At 36.3% G+C, this 18,666-nt stretch overlaps 1 protein-coding gene across 2 annotated transcripts in view; it reads left to right on the top strand.

Annotated features, from left to right (window-relative positions):
• prkn (parkin RBR E3 ubiquitin protein ligase) overlaps positions 1–17,603 on the top strand; it is a 187,231-nt gene extending 169,628 nt beyond the window's left edge. The window contains exons 8-12 of one of the 2 annotated variants that reach the window (XM_079855032.1): positions 2,283–2,344; positions 4,013–4,162; positions 13,840–13,926; positions 14,514–14,631; positions 16,852–17,603. In XM_079855032.1, the coding sequence (XP_079711158.1) occupies positions 2,283–2,344; positions 4,013–4,162; positions 13,840–13,926; positions 14,514–14,631; positions 16,852–16,961 (527 nt within the window). In that variant the 3' untranslated portion in view covers positions 16,962–17,603. The remainder of the gene's footprint in view (positions 1–2,282; positions 2,345–4,012; positions 4,163–13,839; positions 13,927–14,513; positions 14,632–16,851) is intronic. The other variant, XM_079855031.1, reaches the window with a different exon arrangement.
• Positions 17,604–18,666: the final 1,063 nt, after the last annotated feature.

The following is an 18,666-nucleotide window of genomic DNA, read 5'->3' as shown; positions in this document are numbered from 1 at the left end:
CGTCCTGAAGAGCACCGCTCATTAGCGTTCGTGTGCGCCCGAGTTCGGGATATTGAGCGTAATGTATGTTAATACATGCACTTGTCAATTCTCGTTGCATTTTGATAAGGAACGTCCTGCTGAAATGACCAGCATATACTGTATGTTGTGTTTTGGATGGTGGCGCGCCAAACAGGCTTCATGGCTAGCTTGACGCGCAAGACTTCAAAGTAGCAAGACCAGAAAGCTCATAGGTCAACCAGATTCACCAGCTATGTTTTGCTATGGGTCAGTGATAAATAAGTGGCTAAGATGAGGAAGAAAATCTTAGTTTAGAACAAATTCAAACTTACGTTGGATTTATATTGTCACGTTGTGGCTGTAGGAACAAAAGAGTCTTAATGAAATAAACAAGGAACACTCAGGCGATCGCAGGAGAATAAATAACACTAACATGTTAACTAAGGGGCTGTTTACAAAAAACGCATGAAACTTTTAATGCGTTTTGGCCGTTCGTTTATACGACACCGGCGTGTTCGGTGCCTGAAAACGCAAACTTTTGAAAACGGGTTTCAAAGTGTACATTTTTGAAAACGGTCTCCATGTAAACAACAAAAACGTGAATCTCTAAAGACGATGAAGTCATGCATATGCGTATTACGTATTCAATCTATAGTGTTTCATCGCCATCTACTGGTCTGGCAGCAGAATACAGCGTTTTTAGTCGTTTTCACTGATCCGTGTGAATGGGGATCATTTTAACAATGGTGTCGTGTGTACAAGGAAACTCAAAGGAAAACCTTTTTGTTTTAAGCATATTTGTCGTGTAAACGCACCCTTAGACGATACCGGAAACCGAAAAGAAAGAACTCAAGGCTTAAACAAATCAAGGAGAACAGAAACAGGTGTGTGGAAACTAATTAACAGCCAGAGTAACTAACTAGGAACTCAGGCAAACCGGAACAGAGCAAACAGAGTGAAAACAGAACATAACAGAATTTACACGTTACACATGATTCTGAAAACTTTTATACCATTTTCAACAAAAGTTTAATGACTCAAAGAATGTCATGTGGTATAAACATCAATTAAAACGTATGTACATATTTACTTTACACCTTGAATACAAATTATTTTGTAAAAATTCAAATATATTTTTTTGGTAGAAATGTGTTTTTACAACTCTAATTAATTATTAATTCATAAATGACATTAATTTGGTATCATAAAGCATTTTGTGAAATAACCTTACCTTGGAAGTGAATGTTAAATTCATTAAAAATGTATCATCAGATATTTGAAAAGACTTATTGACCCTGACTTTTTGTTAATGAGGCATTTTTCTTCATTATAATAACATGGAAAGGGTTATTAGAGTTTAAACATAAAACCATAAAAAAACTTGAAATAAAATAAACATATTAACTGAAATAAAATAATAAAATAAAATATAAAACAAAACTTACACTTATTTTATTTCAGCTAGTTGTCAAAGCAACATTTCTCATTTTCAAATAGTTTAACTTTGTTTAGTTTAACTAAAATCAAATGAATAAAAACTAGACATTTAAAAAAAAAAAATAACTAATAAATGTCATAATGTCATAAAAGTGACAAAAAGAAAACAACAAAAAAACTAAAATGAACTTTAAAAATACAAAATTAAATTCAAAATATTAATAATGAAAAAAACATATTCAAATCTAAAATCTTAATCATACTAAAATAACACTAATCAGGACAGTTGCAACACTCTGACACATTTGCTTTCATGCCCACAATCATTTTCTAAATGAAACTGAATTTTATTTTTAGAAATTACAAAATGTGTTCATTGAAGTGTATTCATGTTATTGTCAGTTGCCTTTTTAATGTATTTTTGAATAAATGACTAGATTTACATAAAAAAGAGTATCTTATCATTGACCTAGATTGACCACAACAAAACCAAAACCAGCATATAACATAAAGCAGGATGGGACTTCATGCTGGTGTAAAGGCCTATTCATACCAGAAGGAAACATTTCAGAATGAAAATTCGCTCATAATTTAATAATTCTCTTGAGTCCTTCCAAAGCTGTATGACTTTATTTCTTCTGTGCAACACAAAAAGAAGATATTCTAAAAAACACAATCAAAACTGTTTTCTTTTATGTTCCACAGAAGAAATAAACGTATTTAGTTTTGGAATAACATGAGGGTGAGTAAATGATGATATATGTTTTTAGTTTTGTGCAAACTCTCTGCTGTACACATCCGTTTCAGCCCATGCTAATGTTCCTGTTTTCTTTCTGTGTCTCCAGCCGGCTGTCCTGATTCACTCATTAGAGAGGTTCATCATTTCCGAGTCCTGGGAGATGAGCAGGTAGGTTTGGTCTCATGCACACACACACACACACACACACACACCTTCTCAGCAACCTTCCCTGTCCTGATCACGGCTCATGTGAAATCCACGCTCATCCTGGTCATCAGAAGGTCACATGCGAGAGGCTTGTAATTGGCTGTTCGCAACAAGACCTCACCACCGCACCGTCTCACCAAACGTCCTCGCGGTGCAAAACCGTTTTCCTCGTTCCTCCCTCCATCTTCACCAAGTGTTTGTCTTTGAAGTTTTCACGCCAATCGGAGCGGTTGTGTGTCACCTCTGCAGAGCTCCATTAGGGATGTTTCTGCAGTCGCTTCAGAACATGTTGTTCTCTCCTGACATCTGTGCGCATCTTGTTCATCTCACTCTCTCCTGTCCTGTTGGGACGCTCGGCTTGCGGGCCAGATGTCACAACCAAATTTATGCCAGATGAACTCTGGGTTGTTTTTATACCAATACTTTTACCATCCCAATTTAGTTTCAGGGATCATAAAATAGTAATAATTTGATCAACAGCTTGTTAAAGCCATATTTGATACACACTAAAGCCTCTAAATGATCAACATAAGCAAATCTTTGCTGAAAAACCTGTTGTACACAATCTACTACATGCATCCTGTTATACTTTTAGCAAGTAAAAACGTCCACCTTCAGGTTGTGGTTTGCGTATCTTTTATGTTAGAATAACTTTTATATTGTTAGCATTATGTCAAGATGAACACTTACTGGACTGAAGCAACTTAGGTTTACTTGATTATCCATACATCATTTATTTGAAAAATCATGTTATAATATAAGTATCGAATATGATCCATCAGGCTTTTGAGGAAGGTTTAAATGTTCATCTCTCAATCATTATTGCATTGATTGCATTATATGTTTTGCCCCCACAATAAAAACTACAGAGCTTTGATCTAACCATAAAATTAATAATTTAAATATCAACTTACTAAGACATTATTAAAAGATATAAAGTGACATTTATATGCATTTTATGTAAGTATTCTGCTGGACTGTTAAAGATATCAGTGATTACAAGCTATCACAATTTCATTTGACTTTTTTTCCATACAAATTGCATATTTTTGCTCAGTTTGGGTTTCTAAATTAAATGTAGGTGTTTTTTTTTTTTGTTTTTTTTTTTTTGTTTTTCGAAGCCTGATGTATAAAATATGATACTCAACAAAAACACAAATGCAAACTTTTTTTTTTCATTTAATAAACTGTTCCATTTAAAAATAAATACATTTTTTATGTGCCAGGTCTTACGGGGTTAACAAATAATTTCAGTAAAATGCTAATCAAATGTGTCTTATGACTCATTTTTATTAAAAATAAAATGTATACGTGTATAATCATCCAGTGTTTGAACTTGTGTTTGACTTTTTTTTTTACACACTTGAAGGGATAGTTCAACCTAAAATAAAAATTCTGACTTAATTTACTCACCCTCATGTCTTTCCAAATTTGTATGACATTATTTCTTCTGTGGATCATAAAAGAACATATTTTGAAAAATTCTGAAAAATGGAAGTCAAAGTTGTCTTCTTTTATTTCTGCAGAAGAAAGATTAGGAATGACATGTTCATCTTTTTTTTGGGGATCAGCTGTCCCTGTCTGACATCACAAGCTGTGTTTTAGTCTCGGCCCCTCTCTGTTTTCCAGTACGAGCGCTACCAGCGCTACGCAGCGGAGGAGTGTGTTCTTCAGATGGGGGGAGTGCTGTGTCCCGCTCCCGGATGTGGTGCCGGGCTGATTCCTGTGGATGATGGAAGGAGAGTCTGCTGTGAGTTAGGAAATGGACTCGGCTGTGGGGTAAGATCTTCACTTCACTGACCTCACAACAGCTTTTACTGTAATGCAGAGACAACGGTCAGAATGAGTGGATGCACCCCGGGTCCTTTTATACCCGTATGTCCACATGCAAATTCCACTCGCTTATTTTCATTGGCCGTTTCTCAAATCATCAGAGGCTCCCAAGAATGACCCCTAGGGCCAGATTTACTAAACAGGGCAAATTAGTGAGCAATTCCAAAACAGTGCAGATCTACTGACGACACGCAAATCAAAGAACACAGACGCAACCGGATCAAATCCATAATGACCAACACGATCTACCAGTTAGCGTCTGGTTTAAGACATGCTGTTTTTGGGCGGTAAATAATGGTACAAATACCAGTAAACTGACTAGCGCAAACCTTAGTAAATCAGCTTGCATTATTCATTTAAATACTCTCCTCCCATAAATTTTGCGTCTGAAAGGGAAACTCCTACAAATGCATATGCAATAAGATCAGCCGCAAAAATAACCCTGTCCACGCCTTTTCAGCGCTAATTTTTCACTGCGTGTCTTTAGTAAATCCTGACAGTAGTTTCTTAACGCCAAAAGAGGGTTTGTGCTGACGCAAGCTGTTAGTAAATCTGGCCCTAGTGTCAGTCATTAGCCGTGTTTCCATCACCCTTCAAATTACGCAAATTGAAATTGCGAATTGAAAATACGCCCAATGGAAACACGTCAATTTCGCAAAAACTCCCATTTATCGCAAAAAAGTTTTTACGCTCGCATGAGGTGGTTTTTCAGGCAATTCGAAAAAGAAATATTTCGCAAAACTGCAATGGAAACAGTTTTTGCGCATTTACAGGTCACCTGACGTAGATGACGCGGTGTGTTTGGACAGAATACGAGATGGAGTTCTTTATTAAATTCATATAAGACAAAATAATTACAGGAATAATGGATTCTAAACCTCAAATAAATGCCACAATCAAGACCTCGGAGCAGATCTGAGGGAGAAACACCCAGAAACACCTCATATGTGCCGCTCACAAGTATAAGGGTCGTTCCTTACCATTAATGCTTGTAAAACACACATGCGTCTCCTTCGATTAATGATAATGGCTAGTGCAGTGGCCGGGATATAGTACATAAACCTACCAACGTCCGTTGCCATGGTTTTTGGATTTACTTATCGCGAGAAGTAGTTTTAGTCGCATAACATCGGTTAATGGAAACTCCGTCATTTCGCAATGGTGTTTTGTCGACATTTAGAAAAAATCGCAAAAGTTTTCCGCAAATCTGTAATGGAAACGTGCCTATTGACATCACGTCGAAGTGACTGACAGATGGGAGGTTTGAAAAAAATACAACAATGGTGTTGACTTATGAATTTGCACATGGTTTGTCTTATTAAAAACACCACATAGACATATAAACAACGTTAAAAACTTGATTTTCACCACAGGGAGTCTTTAAAGAATGCTTTATGCCAAAAAGGTTCTAAATAAGAGAAATGTCTTCAATGACTGCACAATAGTTTCATGTATAACAGGTTATTTCAATTTTTAAGAGCTGTTCAGTTAATAAAATGTAATTAAAACTTAATCTATCAAATGATCCCATGATGAGAACCCCTAAGGATCTGTATGTGAAGTGTCTGACAGAACCCTTTAAGGCTCTTTAGACGTGATTCACAGCAACGCCATCTTTGATTTACATCTGAAATGAATGCGAGGCTGTGAGGGCCAGACGTACACCTCTTCAGTGGGCTGTGCTGTTATTGAATGTGTTTTTTGATTGTTCTGCTGATTAAACACTGCAAAAAATATCTTTTTGAAGAAATGTCAGTAGACAGAAGAAAAAAAAATCCAGACAATATGAGCTGTGGAAAATGATAAGTGATCTAGAAGCTTTATACAGCGGATGACATTGAAAACACAGTAAGTCAATCCCTCACAGCTCACTTTCATAGCCATCATGGCGCTGCTCTGAATAAGGTCTATATAGAGGAGTGTAGCGGCTCAGAAAAGTACACACTTTACCTCTAGTATGCGTTGTGTTGCCCGTAATTATAAAGTTATCTATCAAACAATACAGTCTCATGCGATACAGGCATAACAGTCAGCCTGAAATGACAACGATCTGCACTTTTACAAACCTTTGAGCGAGTATATCCCTTGTTTAGGATGGCATTCCTGTGTTTCATCCCTGCCCTCTATCGCTTGCATACTCCACTCGTCCAATCACGACACGATTAAGATGTAATTACCACACAATTTGCATGATGTTTTCTAATTAGCCAGTCGATTAAAGATTAAGGTGCAGTTCAGCTGCCATTAGCACTGACTGATTGCATGTTTGCTAACAAAAACATCATCATTGCAGTGGGAGGAAACCCTGTATCTGCGCTTCTCTGTCTCTGTCGAAGGTGATGCCTCAAACCCTTCCGCTGTCATGGACAGGGTTTGAGCTGGAGACGAGCATTACACCAGGCTACATTTGTTTTTTTTGTATGTTTTAGTGTTCATCCAAACAAGCACAAATTGTTTTAAGACACAAACTTGGTAAGCGGGATTGCAAATCAATGCATCTAGTGGTGGGTAAACAGTATTTTCTAAAGTTGAATCACCTTCTCACTCATTAGTTTTTGCAAAAAAAAACGTAATTTAAGACTTTCAAAACTTTAAAAATTAAATATTATGTTATATTATGATTTCACTGTTCATCCAAACAAATAAAATATAAAATGTAGTGTAGATTGCTAGAAAAGCATACAAAGCAGGGTTTTATAACACTATTTTGGCAATAGAATAGTGCTGCAGTGATGTGTTTTTTTTTTTTTTGTTGTTGTTGTTTTTTTTTTGGCCAACCTGTGAGTTAGCATCATCCTGGTTCCCTCGACAAAAAAACAATATGATTTTTCCACTGGCTTTTGGATTATTGCAGGAAATAAACTCTGTGATCAGCAAAAGTTTCTCATTCAAAAACTCATTCAAAAAACAATTGACTTTGGAACGGTGGAACAGGAAGTGCTAAAATAAAAACTTGTTTCTGGGTTTTGGCAAGAAGAATACGTCATCCCTGCAGCACAACACTGTAAAACACAACACAACAAAACAAAGCATCCTGTAATGGGCAAACAGTCATTTCTAAAGTTGAAGCACCTTCTGACTGACACGCTTTTGCAAAACAACAAATTGAACTTAATATTATTAAGACTTTTAAAAATAAAATAAGAAACCAAAACAAAGAAAACTCATGTTTTTGTTTTTATTCATTTTTTTTAGTGTTCATCGGAGTGGTCAAATACCTTAGGACTTTTGTCGCACTTAAACCATAAATACACAAAAAAACAAAATTGACTGGATTCAAGGAGTTTATTTGGTTGTATTAAAAATAGTAACAAATTTCAGTTTGACCCCCTTAGGAATGAATGAAATGCAAGGAATTCAAAAAAAAAGCTCAAAATTAAAACTAAAATGCGAAAACTTTGCCAGAAAATTATTTTATAGTGCTTACATGAATGCATACTGAAGAGATAAACTCAAGAAATTGGCTTGAAATTGACCCAGCGGAAGAGTGCATGTGCTCTATATAGAGCTATAAGGCCATCTAGTCGAAAAAGTAATTGAATATCATGTTATATATATATATATATATTTTTTTTTTTTCCCACAAGAGGTCGGCAGAGACACCTAAATAGACCCAATGTGCATGTATTGCAGTTATTTTGAATTTAAGTTGAAAGAATGTGAAGAATGTGCTCAAATTATATTATTTATTGATAAAATCTATTAATTTAAATAAAAATGTATAAAATAAAATAATAATACAAAATCTCACCCCCCCAAAAAAAACCATAAAAAAAATTACAAAAATGAAATATAAGCTTTTCTGATCAACAACAACAACAACAAAAAGTATAATTTTAGGGCTGTGGGTCATTTTGACCCGCGGGGGAAGGGCTTGTTACAGGATGCGAGGGAAGGATGAGGATTACGTCGATATTTTATGTTTCAATGTTCAACCGAACAAATAAAAAAATAGTTCTGATTGCTGCAAAAACACACAAAGCAGGGGTTTTTAAACACAATTTTGGTAACCTAATAACAAAACAAAAACGGTCCTGTGTTGGGCAGTGTCACAGTTAGTTGCAGCAAGGAGAGAAGTGAGGGAGGATCTGTACGCAGCCGTCACTTTATTTAACAATAAACCAAAACAAAATACATGCAGGAGCGCTGCAGTTTCATGCTGGAACGCAGGAGAATCACAACCAACTAAACATAGACGAGAACGGAAAACTAACAATGCACAGAGAAACCAAACAGCTAAACAAGGAGCAGGTGGGTCAACTCAATGAAACAATGAGTAACCATAGCAACAAACAAAAGCATGCTAAGAAACCATGGAAACAGAAAAGAAACACTGCATACAATGATTTACAAACTAAAAGTGCAGGACTACAAAACGGAAACCAGACTGAACGTTACAGGCAATCAGTATTTTCTTTTCTTTCTTTTTTTCTGATATATTTTCACAATTTTCATTTTCAACTTCACTTTATATTTAAATATTGCCCCTATTATGCTTTTGTCAAATATTACATTTCATGCAGTGTAAAATAGCTGTTTGTGAATGCAAAAGGTCTGCAAAGTTTTAAAGATCAAAGTGCACGACAAATAAAGTTATTGTCTCCTAAAAGAAAGAATCGATTCTGAACTGCCGAAACGAGTCGTCAGTAATTCCAGTCTCACTTCCTGTTACAAACCTATGTAACAATGTAACAAATTTGCATAATGTCAGTTCTATGGTGTTCATTGGCTGCCCGTGAACAACATCTACTTTGACCCTCATACACTGAAGTTGTAGCTGAGACTGGAAGAGTCTCAGTCTGCTCTCAGTAAGGAGGAGTTTAGACAGACTGAATCTTTGAATTAACCGTTTCAGGCTCTTTGAGAAAAGAGGTGATGCTGCAGTGTATATTATGAGAAAATGAAAGTGTTTTTTGACCTTGGATGCATGTAAATCAATTGTAGGAGAACCCAAAACAAAATTAGGAACCTTTAAAATAAGATAACTGGGAACTTCAAAACTTTCAAGACTTTCAAACTGAAATAAATTTGATAGCACGTAACATCCTGTGGTGGGCAATATTTTAATATTTTTAATATTTTCTTCTGATATATTTTTGCTAGTGAGATCACACTGGCCAATGGTTACGTACAGGTGTAGCTTTAGCTGTGATTCAGTCTATTTTTGTGTTTGTTAATAAGTTTGAATTTGGAGAGCTTGTCCCTTATCTTCTAACCACACAACTTCTACAGTGTCCGTGTCCGTGTGTGTGTGTGCGTGCGTGCGTGCGTGCGTGTGTGTGTGTGTGTGTGCGTGCGTGCGTGTGTGTGTGTCCGGTTTCTGCTGTGGTCAGAGCTGCGTCTGTGAGCTGCAGATAAAGGCTTTATTGGAGGTGGTGTTAATGAACCGTTTGCACCAGCACACACACATATACCAACGATGGCACATAAAAACACAGACAGGTTTTTACACACTCTGGACCTGAGGGACACCTCGCAACCTGTCCTACTTCACCTACAGGAAAATCAATATATCCCCTCTCTATATCTTCTCTTCCGTTTTATTCGGCCTTCCTCTCTTTTGTTTGCCCCGTATCGGCAGTGTGTGTTGAAAACTAGAGTTGATCTCGCTGTATTCAGTGTCAGTTTTGTAGTGTGTGTGAATTCAGCAGGGTTTGCTGTGGTGGTTTGTGTGTACAGTGAGTGTGAACTGTCAGCTCTCAGCTTCATGAGAATCAAGATGTAGTGATGGAGAAAGATCTGCTGTACTGGAACAACAGGTATTATTAATAATGCTGAATGTATAGAAGTTTTTATATTTTCAGTTGTACAATTTTTAAAATATAATATACTTGTATTTTGTGCCAAAATAGCTACATGTAGCAACTTCCTACATAATCAACCCTATTCTAAAGTGTGTGTGTGTGTGTGTGTGTGTGTGTGTGTGTGTGTGTGTGTGTGTGTGTGTGTGTGTGTGTGTGTGTGTGTGTGTGTGTGTGTGTGTGTGTGTGTGTGTGTGTGTGTGTGTGTGTGTGTGCGTGCGTGCGTGTGTGTGCGTGTGTGTGTTTGTTTTATCAGAAATTTTTAATTAAATGTTATTGATGTCTGTTGAATTGTTTTTATTCATTTAATGTTTAAAATAATTCTAAAACAATTATAAAGTGTTTTAAACTTTTTTCAGGCATTTTTGGTTTGCGGGAGAAAAAAGGAAAGCAAAATGAAGACATTAAAAACAATAATAATAATAATAATGTGATCTGAACCGGAAAAATAATGAACTTAAAAAAGTTGATCTAAAACAATGTTCACCCAGAAATTGCTAAAGAATTTCACAAATTATTAAAATGAAATGGCAGGTTACATAATGAATTAAATGTGATTTTTTTTTTTTTTTTTTTTTTTTTTTTTGAAGAAAAAAACATTTATTTACAACTCTTAAAAAGTGTTATTATAGTATCATTGAGATACTACTATATTTTTTTTTTCAATATTTTGAATGATATTTTGTTTGGTTTTTATTTAATTTAAAACAGTTAATTATTAATGATTAGTTTGTTGTGTTTTATCATGTTTATATTTTTATTATTATTTATTAGGTTTTTTTTTCAGGTTTTTTTTTTTTTTTCATCAAGTTAAGCAATATGACTATGAGAAATGCTGCCTTGGCAGTTGAGTTATAATAATAACCATACAGGGGGAAATCACAGTGTATCACCTTTCGTTTGTTTGCGCCTTAAAAAAAGAAAAAAAAGAAAAACCTTTTTACACTCGATTTGTGCCCTAATTGTAGGAAACGTCAGGTGACTAGATGAAGTGTGATTTTAAAATGGCATGTTTATGAGAAACTGTTCTGTACGATCTGTCTGTTCTCTCATTGTGTTTGTGGCTCTGAGCGCTGGGGACCGTGAGCCAGGTGTCAGAAAGATGCTATTATTGCACTGAAGCCATACATTTGGGTCAGGACTGTGAGCGTGTGTGTGTGTGTGTGAGTGTGTGTGTGAGAGAGAGAGAGATCAGTCTGGCAGATGATCAGAGAAGTCTCTTTCTCTAAGAACTCTTTCACCGTTTCACTCTGACGTTCTTATTTAACACACATCAGACTGCCACTGTCAGATCCTGTCTAAGTCTACACACACACACACACACACACACACACACACACAGAGTTGACTGCATGTATAAACGCTGGAGCCCAGATCAAAGCGTCCTATAGCATAGTGCCCCGTGTTCGGCATGTATAATTGACAAAGTTTATTACAGAATGCGCTCTATAAGTCTGTTATGGACTGACACATTTAAAGAACAGATGCAACTTTTTCCTGTGGCATTTCTGTTTTTGCTGATTAATATTTTTGTGGAAAGACTGCCATTGAAAAGTTTAAGGTAAGAAAAAAAATTCAGACACGTTAAATTGAGTTACAAAATAATTATATTTCAAATAAATGTTGTTCTTTTGAACTTTCTGATAATCTGTGTTAAACTGTGTCACAGTTTCCACAAAAATATGAAGCAGTAGGACTGTATTTAAATATTGATAATAATCAGAAAAGCAAATCTTCATATTAGAATGATTTCTGAAGGATCATGTGACTGGAGTAATGATGCTGAAAATTCAGCTTTGATCAGGAATAGATTATAAATTCAAATATCAAAGTATGTGCAATTGTTAGTGTTTTCCCCAGCATTTTTGCTGATTTTAAACATAAAAAAAAAAAAAAAAAAAAAGATAAATCCTAAGACGTCATGGGTTAAATTGTATAAATCATCATAGTTATGTTCAAGAAATTATTATTCGGCTAGATTTTTTTTTCTTTCTTCTTCAGTAGAATTACTGTAATCTTTTTTAAATCTCTATCCGGTTAATTATGAATGATTGGGGGGGGGGGGGAATGAAAAAGAATTAGTCAGAAGGTTTAGGATTCCATAATTAGCTCAGATATTTAATAAACAAAAGCACAGAGCGATGATCAGCTTTATGACTGGCAGATGTTCTGAATCTGCGGAGGATTCTGGGAGTTCCGTGGGAGCATATTAACCTGTTGAAATGCTTATTAGTGACGAGAACTGACTTGACTATTCAAATATCCCATTGCTCGAAAAGTAAAGAAACCGACACACAATTTCACACTAAGAAGGGTTTCACACTGTTCCACATCAAACGCACTGGCTCACACACACACACTCCGGAGAAATGAGTGTGCTGGAGAAGGACACCAGCGACCAGGGTAATAAACATGAAGGGTGGCGCGTCTGAGAGGGAACAAATGATAGCCGGGGTGAAAAAAAGTAGAAAGAAAGTGGCTGTCGAAAGAGCTGTGTTTTCTCATCATTACTGGAGAGAGGGAAAACAAAGAAGCATCTGTCTCTAGACCTTGAGAGGAGGATCTGTCATGAGCAGCTGAAATTATAATGCAAAAAGATGATGTGATGTTCCCTACTTCACAGTCTGGATCTCTGAAGAAACACTAGATCAGTGGAGCTTCAGAAGAGCTGGAGGAAGAGTGTGTGTTCACACGGGCATGGAGAAACACTGCCCTCTTGTGTGGCCTTCCGATCCTGCATGAATATTCATTTGTGCTATTTACGTCATAAACTGGTATTGTAAACATGATGATGATTCAGACAGACCGAGGCGTATCAGAACTCGTTTAGAAATCAGAGCCAAAGTGTCTGCAAGTATTGGGGAATTAAACCTGTGATAAATGGTTTACATCTAGTCAGCGCTGTTAACTAAGACTTATTTAAAGATATTTGCTAATATTTGATCAAATATAATATAAACATTAGGGGGGAAACTAGAAATATTGCCTTGTCAACTAACTGAAAAAAAATGTAAGTACTAAAAATAAAAATAAAGTATATAACATTCATCAACTTTTAATATTACGTAAATTGCCTGAATTTTATATATGTATATTAAGTTTAATGCTAATTCAAATTATGAATTTATACTATAATATACTGTATGTGTGTGTGTGTGTGTATATATATATATATTAAAGCTAATTTAAATTATTAATACAAAATAGTATACAATTAATACTAAAATACTAACACGGCTTTTAGTTGTCTCTGCACATTATTCTGGAATAGTTTACAGTATTTTACCATTGTAAAAGTAATGATGCTGAAAATTCAGCTTTTATCACAGGAATACATTAAAGTTTAAAAAATATATTCAGATAGAAAACAGTTTCTCTCACACACACACACACACACACGCACACACACTTATAATACTGTCCCACAGTGCAGTTAAATTGACCTTCTATTTATATTGTGAAGGGAAATATTTTTTATAATAATAATACACTGAACAAAATTATAAACGCAACACTTTGCCTCCATTTTTCCTGAGCTGAACTCAAAGATCTAAGACTTTGTCTATGTACACAAAATATCTATTTCTCTCAAATATTGTTCACAAATCTGTCTAAATCTGTGTTAGTGAGCACTTCTCCTTTGCCGAGATAATCCATCCACCTCACAGGTGTGGCATATCAAGATGCTGATTAGACAGCATGATTATTGCACAGGTGTGCCTTAGGCTGCCCACAATAAAAGGCCACTCTAAAATGTGCAGTGTAATTGCTGATCAATATGAGAGCTGTGGCATATAGTAAGTGATTTTCTGTTTGTGTCAGTTGGTGTTTTGCAGGGACTGTAAGGAAGAGTATCACGAGGGCTCCTGCACACACACGAAGGCCACAGCTACAGGACGTGCCATACAGGTGAGAAACACACACTTTTAATATTACCACATCACATATGCATGGGCACAGTTCAGTTTATGTTGGCCAGATATCATCAGTCATCTCTCTTTTGGGTTGAGCCGCCTGAGATTATAGCCATAAGAGTGTCAGTGCAAGCCATTCGCAAATCACCTGATTCATGACAGAACCATAGAAGAGGAAGAGGTTAAAGCTCAAGTCTGCCTGTGCAGTGTGTGTGTGTGTGTGTGTGTGTGTGTGTGTGTGTGTGTGTGTGTGTGTGTGTGTGTGTGTGTGTGTGTGTGTGTGTGTGTGCGTTTGGTTTATATTACATTGTGGGAACCAAATGTCCCCACAAGGATAGTAAAACTTGAGATCACCTCCATTGTGGGGACCAGCCATGAGGGGAATGGGTTAATAAACAAACTAAATTATATTTTTTTGGAAATGTAAAATTGCAGAAAGTTTTGTGTGATGGGTAGGTTTAGGGGTAGGGTTAGTGTAAGGAGATAGAATATACAGTGTGTACAGTATAAAAACCATTACGGCTATGGAGAGTCCCCACAAAGATAGTGAACCAGACATGTGTGTGTGTGTGTGTGTTTCAGGGTTATGTTGTAGATGAAGAAGCGGCTCGTCTTGCCCGCTGGGATCAGGCCTCACAGGACACTATAGCCCAAACCACTCACCCCTGTCCCAAATGCCAAGTTCCCGTGGAAAAGAACGGTACGGATGGGACCTTTTACCTTTCTCTAGTTTCTCAGGGGCTTTTCAGAATACAGTCCTACCATACTGCTCTTACTATTACTAGTATTGACTGCTTACAGTGCTGGGTAGTCACTGATTATATGTAATCTGGATAACGGAATCAGATTCCAAACATTAAAGTCAGCATTAAATGGATTCTAAAATGTGTAATGTAATAGATTGTTTCCAATTATAATTTCTGTCATGTAATTTGTAATCAGTATCAGACTACAGTTTATAAACTGCTAATGCACAGGGTAGTGTCATATTTCATTTCTGACAGGACTGAATACGAGGCTGTGAGGGATAGAAGTGCAGTGTGTTCAGTGGTTCGGACTGTTGTTTAACAACATTCTGATTGTTTAGCTAATCTTTCCAAGAAAAAAAAAAACTTGCTGTCAACAAAAACTTGTGAGTCGTGAAAATGATGAGATCTAGGACCATTATACAGTGCATGCTATTGTAAGAAACTGTACGTCTATCACCCATTATTGATAAAAATAAGCATTTTCATTTTACATTATGCATTTTAATATGGAAGTTTTATATGGAAGAAAAAAATTTTAATTTTTTTTTTTTTTTTTTTTTTTTTTCACATAGATTTTAATTTCTTTTGAAATCAAACAATAATTTGTGAACCACCTGCAGTACCGCTATAGACACCTAGGGGTCGCAAACCCGCTCTTAAAGAGCCCTAATCTAAATTATTATCCACAATGTGCAGTACACAGAGCACACTGCATGAAATACTGTATCTCACAATGGAATTTTTAATACACACTCACCAGCCACTTCATTAGGTACACCTTGCTAGTACCGTGTTGGACCCCCTCTTCACTTCAGAACTGCCTTAATTCTTCATGGCACAGATTCAACAAGGTGCAGGAAACATTCCTCAGAGATTTTGGTCCATATTGTCCTGATCGCATCACACAGTTGCTGCAGATTTATCGCTGCACATCCATGATGTGAGTCTCCCGTTCCTCCACATCCCAAAGCTGCTCTACTGGATGGAGATCTGGTGACTGTGGAGGCCATTTGAGTTTAGTGAACATGTTCAAGAAACCAGTTTGAGATGATTTGAGCTTTGTGACATGTGCGTTATCCTGCTGGAAGTCATCAGAAGACTGTACACTGTGGTTATAAAGAGATGGACATGATCAGTAACAATCCTCAGGTGTGCTGTGGTGTTTAAACAAAGCTCAATTGGTACTAATGGGCCCAAAGTGTGCCAAGAAAATACCATTACACCCCCAGCAGCCTGAACCGCTGATACGAGGCAGGATGGATTCATGCTTGTATGTCGCTTACACCAAATTCTGACCCGACCATCTGAATGTTGCAGCAGAAATCGAGACTCATCCGATCAGGCAACATTTCTCCAATCTTATATGAGTCTGTGTGAATTGTAGTATCAGTTTGCTGTTCTCATCTGACAGGAGTGTCACAGGTGTGCTTCTTCTGCTGCTGTAGCTCTTCTGTTTCAAGGTTGAACGTGTTGTGTGTTCAGAGATGCTCTTCTCCAGACCTCGGTTGAGATATGAGCGCTTATTTGAGTTACTGTTGCCTTTCTGTAAGCTTGAACCAGTCTGGCCGTTCTCCTCTGACCTCTGACATCAACAAGGCATTTTCTCCCACAGAACTGGATATTTTCTTTTACTGATCATTGTCTGTTAACCCTAGAGATGGTTGTGTGTGAAAATCCCAGTAGATCATCAGTTTCTGAAACACTCAGACCTGCCCGTCTGGTACCAACAACCATCCCACGTTCAAAGTCACTTAAATCCCCTTTCTTCCTCATTCTGATGCTGAACTTCAGCAGATCGTCTCGACCGTGTCAACATGCCTAAATGAATTGAGTTGTTGTCATGGTGATTGGCTGATAAGATATCTGTGTTAACTGGCAGTTGAACAGGTGTACCTAATAAAGTGGCCGGTGAGCGTATATAAATACATACACAAATGGTTAATTCAGCAAATTGCGTTTAGTTAATGCCAGAAATATAAATGATCATATATATATGGTCATGTGAGCATATTATTGTATGAAATGTTTTGCATTATATACTGAATATGGTTTCACATTTTAAAACTAGGTTGGTTATCTTTGTTTTTATCTTTACACTTGAAGAGTGTGTCATAATGACGCTGTTATCTCCTTCAGTGCAGATAATGGTGTGTTGTCATGATCTTCCTCAGGTGGCTGTATGCACATGGTGTGTCCGCGTCCACAGTGCAGGTTTGACTGGTGCTGGATCTGTCGTGTGGAGTGGAACAGGGAATGTATGGGAAACCACTGGTTCGGATGAAGACTTGATTTGGATACGCTCAGAAACTCAGGGAATGGAACCAATGGGAAACCTTGCAGGACACTGTTAAATCATTATCACTGTTGTGAGGTACATATCATGAAATGCTGCTGACATTCAATGGTAGTTGTGGTAACCACAAATATTTTAGGTGCGATGGAATAAAATTCTAGTGTTATTAAAATGTTTGAATGAAATCCTGAGTCTTGTTTTTTTTTTTTTCTTCTTTTTTTTTTTTAAGTCATTAAATTCCAACATATTTAATTTGCTAATGGGAGTGTTGCTGTATTTCTGACTACACTCAATAACCACAATGAAACTTTTCCCCAGTCCAGCTTTGATTGTTATGCTAACCTGATCCAATCTAACATTCAAAATCTAGCAGTGGTATACACTATCGTACAACGGTTTGGGGTCGGCAAGACTTTTTAAGATTCTTAAAGAAGTCTTTTATGCTGAACAAGGCCAAAATAAAATGGTAAAAACAATAATAACGTGAAATATTATTACAATTATTCTTTATTATTATTAGGATTAATGGAGAGAGATGTACCATCTTGTTTTCGAGGGGTCGTATAGCATACTACGTAACACAATCATAACATAATAAAAACAAAACAAAATTACTATTAACAGTACATCAACAAACAAAAAACAAACACAAACAATAATGAAAATATTACACCACCAAGTTATCAGAATAGACAATAATAAATACACAACAAAATATACAATTGTATATTGTAATACATACACACATACATATACATATAAACAAGGTAAATAAATAAATAAGCATAATCAACATAAACAACAGTGACAGTTTCAATTATATCATAAGCAGTCTACCAATTAAAACACTTTCCTATTTTAATATGTTTTAAAATGTAATTTATTCCTGTGATCAATCTAAATTTTCTGCATCATTACTCCAGTCTTCAGCGTCACATGATCCTTCATAAATCATTCTAATATGATGATTTGATACTCAAGAAACATTTTCTGATTATGATCAATGTTGAAAACAGTTGTGCTGAATAAAAGTGAATTGAAAAAAAAATCGATGTGTATTAGGTTCTTCAAGACACTAGGGACACTATTATTTTATATTTTTACTTATTTATTTATATTTTTGAGCTCTGACCAAGATTCAGTTGTATTATGATTCTTTTTAAAATTGAAAATGTTTCACTATATTGGCATGATATGAAATGAACATAACACGTCCACCTGTTTTCATTGTACGTTTGTTACTATTTTTGTCTATTTGCATTCAATCTTCCATTGCTGATGTAATTTGACATCTGTCAATGCATGATGTCATCGCATTCCTGGCATGTCAGTCATTTACCGCTCCAGTGTTTCACTATTGTTCTCTCCTCATGAGCGTCAGCAGGGCCGGATTATGAACCGAACCGACGGGGCCACAGAGAAACTGAACACCAGGGCCTTTAAACACTACAGGCCGAGGCTGAATGATACATATGCTTGAAAATAAATAGTTTAGACTACCTAAAATGGACTATTTTACCTAATATCTGTCTATACTTCGTAATTGTATGCTCACTAGAGTTCTGTTTGGTTAGCTTAGCGACATGCTAACAACAAAGTATTGAAATCAATTGTAATGTAGTTGCTGGCAATGTAGAGTGGTCCAAATCCAAATCCAAACCCTAATGTAGAGTGTCCAAACAAGCCTCCCTGT

The sequence above is a fragment of the Squalius cephalus genome, assembly GCF_949319135.1.
Source record: "Squalius cephalus genome assembly, chromosome: 21".
NCBI lineage: Eukaryota > Metazoa > Chordata > Actinopteri > Cypriniformes > Leuciscidae > Squalius > Squalius cephalus.
Note: the sequence above shows the minus strand (reverse complement) of the source record. Positions and strands in the feature narration are given on the sequence as shown.